Here is a 3,857-nt window from a genome sequence, read left to right on the forward strand (position 1 = left end):
GTGGTGGTGGTGGTGGTGGTGGTGGAGGTGGTGATGATGCTACTGCTGTTGCTGTTACTGCTACTGCTACTGCTACTACTACTACTACTACTACTGCTACCCCTACTGATGCTGCCACCTACTTTCCTCGCAGTACTTCACGCGGCGGCGTTGTCGGGCCACGCGAGCTCCGTGCGTCTGCTACTCGAGGTCGGAGCAGACGTGAACGCAGCCGACAACATGAAACACACGGCCATCTTCCGCGCGTGCGAGATTGGAAACACCGACGTCGTGAAGGCGCTCATCGAGGGAGGCGCACGCCTAGACGGGTCCGACCAGGACGGTCGCTCCCCGCTGCACTGGTGAGAGAGAGGGGGAGGGAAGGGGAGAGGGGGAGGGAGAGGGGAAGGGGAGGGAGAGAGGGAGAGGGATAGAGTCGTGAAGGCACTCATTGAGGGAGGCGCGCGCCTAGACGCGTCCGACAAGGACGTTCGCTCCCCACTGCACTGGTGAGAGAGAGGGGAGGGACACAAATTTACATGTAATTCAGAACGATGGAACACAAATTTACATGTAATTCAGAACGATGGAACACAAATTTACATGTAATTCAGAACGATGGAACACAAATTTACGCGCGTTACAGAACGTATGAAACATTCATCTTTGCTTGACACATTAAACACGTACGTTGCCACAAATTAACAATTTAACGTGTTAGCTCTGTCATCCTCATCAACGCCGCTGGGCGATATACCTGTGAGTATGCGGCAGTGTATATAATTATGATCTACTACATGTAGTAATTATAACATGATTCTAGAGGATTCAATAGGACTTACTACATGTACTCTACTCGCCACTAGTTGACGTTTCTCCCAGACGATACTCAAGCATATAACAGTATATATCACTACTTTGTGTACGTGTCTGTATAATATTGGACTTACTTATTATACTCTTACCGTGTATATTTGACTTGCATGATTGTATGTATATAGTGCTTGTAACAATCTGGAAATCAAGAAATTATTAACAAACAAAAACGCGGCAGGGCGACGCTGGGCGGGCACGCGTACATCTGCCTGACGCTGGCCGCGTACGCCGTTGACCCGGACCTGCGGGATCACTCCGGGCGATCACCGCTGCAGTGCGCCGCCTACGGAGGATTTGTCAACTGCATGTCCGTGCTCATCGAGAACCAGGCCGACCTTGACCTCCAGGACAACGAGGTGAGAGGTCACGGGAGAATTCCCGGGGGTGGGGTGACCTTGACCTCCAGGACAATGAGGTGAGAGGTCACGGGGGAATTCCCGGGGGGTGGGTGGCCTTGACCTGCAGGACAACGAGGTGAGAGGTCACGGGAGAATTCCCGGGGGTGGGTGGCCTTGACCTCCAGGACAACGAGGTGAGAGGTCACAGGGGTCACACAAAGTCGCGGGAGAATTCCTGGATGAAGGAGGTGCGGGGTCAGAGCGGATGCGGTTGCATCTTGGAATAAGTTCATGTGGAGGTTTTGTGATTAAATGGGAGTGAAATTATTTCATGATAGATACGTGTATTTAACCGGTTAGCAACAGTTTCCAAACGAGATAAATAAACGCTGTAATTGGGTATATTATAAGAAAAATCTAATATCAAAGATAATGTTCTGTGGAAAAATTGAGAAGAGAGAGTTGAGAGAGAGAGGATGAGAGAGAGAGAGAGAGAACGCAGGAGAGAGAAGAGACGAGAGAGAGATAAATGAGAGAGCGATGAGAGCAGAGAGGCAGAGAGATCACAGAACATTCATATACATCAGCGTGATGTGATGATAGTTAAGCAAGGCCCTTATAAACTTCCTTCAGCGCGGATGTTTCGATATCTTCAGATGGCGTTCTTCGTAGATTTTCTTACTGATTCTCGTCGTTTTCCGTCTCATCGCGACCTCCGATCGATATATCTTGCCTCACAAACCAGTGCAATGTCCGTTCCTCGAGCCTTCGGTAGAATTTTCTGCCGACGCTTCATCTTGTTGTTGTTGTTTTGACTTTTTGTTTCTTCTCGTTTGTGGCAGCGAGTCGAAAAGATCCCAGTTGCCTGACTCCGCTCGTCTTTTTCTGAGCTCTTCGCTTCGAGTTTTCCTAAGAGAAAATAGTCATGGCAAGTATAGTAGCCCATCATGCTTAAAACTATGCATAAAATATGCCTGGCGCAATGAAAGCGTCCCATAACATGTAACCAGCTCCGCACGTTTGCTAATAGGATAATAAAATCTGTATTTTCGGACTAATAGTGGCGCAACGTGCTTACATGGCAGCATCTTTTCTGAGTTCTCATGCCTTCATAACCAAAGTTTCCTTTCAGCAACGTTTTTCGTACTCTGTAGCCCCTGAAACAGCCGCAAGAAACAGTAAAGATTCCTATCACATTTCATACTCTGATGAACAAAAAAATCCATATCGCTTATTCGGTGCTGAAACAAACAAATAAGCAGGCACCGGATAACCTTACGACCACATATAACGTAGCACTCCTGCCTAAGATTTATACGTAGTATATCACATTATTATATGTAATCATATATATTATACCATTATTGATGTATTATAATTATTACAGAGTTTAAATATTATTCTATATATGTTATGTTATATGTTTAATTGGTATGTTATATTATCAGGAGTAAGATAATTATAGAATCTAGATCTATAGGCATCTATAGGATCCTATATTATCTTATTCCTGATATTATGTTATTTATATCTATATGTGTTATATTAATTATGTTATGTTATATAGTTATGTTTATTAACTAGTTAAATTTAATGACGTAATAAACATACTATTACCTCCACAGCTCTCTTCGCTGATCGAGCCGAAATGAGAGAATCGCACTTCGAATATAGAGACTAACCTGAATCTTTGGACACCGATGTCCTGTATGCGATTGATAGACAGTCCGCCCTCCTCTATCAGAATACTGCGCCACCTCCTGGTGCTCTCCCATCAACGCGTAGTCCAGGGCTGAGAACCTGCGCAGACGCAAACACACGCCGTAGAAACAGTAGTTATGCGAAATTATCACCAGCTAGCTTTAATATTAGTTTACAAAGCAAACATGCGCGTTAAAACAGTAGTTACGCGAAATTATCACCAGCTAGCTTTAATTATTAGTTTACAAAGGCAAACATGGCGTAGAAACCGTAGTTACGCGAAATTATCACCGTCTAGCTTTAATTATTAGTTTACAAAGGCAAACATGCCGTAGAAACAGTAGTCATCATTACTCAAAATCATCAGGAGTGTATAATATTGGTAATGTATAATCTATATTATACACTCCTGAAATTATAACTGCTACTTTAATCGCTACAGTTTACAAAGCAAATATGCAGTAGAAACATAGTCCCATTACAGAGTAATTAACTAAATATACATAATTATTATCTCTTGATCATTACGCAAAATACATCAGTAGTGATTAATATGGGTAATGTATATCGATATTATACACTCCTGAATTATAACTCCTAGCTTTAATAAGCAGATACAAGACACGCGATCGGTTTCACAATCGTAAAACTTCAACGTGGAATTTTTTCCATTAATCTTTTACGATTGAAATTTTCCTTTTTTTTACGATATACTTTTGTTTTTAGTCGAAACGAGCTAAAATATATGGATACATAGTTCGTATATGTACATAGATCCATGAAGTCATCCAAGCCTACAACATGAAATCATAGCACTCTATTCATTCGCTGCGATTTTGATTATATATATATATATATATAAATACTTATATATATATGATATATAGTCACGATGTTATATATAGTCTTCTGTTCACTTTTATGAGGCTGTTTACGATATCGAGATTTTTACGCGTCGAATTC

The 3,857-nt window shown here is 42.4% G+C and overlaps 1 protein-coding gene across 1 annotated transcript in view; it reads left to right on the forward strand.

The window, feature by feature from the left end:
- The window catches only part of LOC106812105 (inversin-like), a 24,765-nt gene that overhangs the window by 17,194 nt on the left and 3,714 nt on the right, over positions 1-3,857 (forward strand). The window contains exons 9-10 of the mRNA XM_014815881.1: positions 134-341; positions 1,034-1,211. Coding sequence (XP_014671367.1) covers positions 134-341; positions 1,034-1,211 — 386 coding nt within the window. The remainder of the gene's footprint in view (positions 1-133; positions 342-1,033; positions 1,212-3,857) is intronic.

The sequence above is a fragment of the Priapulus caudatus genome, unplaced genomic scaffold (genome assembly GCF_000485595.1).
Source record: "Priapulus caudatus unplaced genomic scaffold, Priapulus_caudatus-5.0.1 Scaffold608, whole genome shotgun sequence".
Lineage (NCBI taxonomy): Eukaryota > Metazoa > Priapulida > Priapulimorpha > Priapulimorphida > Priapulidae > Priapulus > Priapulus caudatus.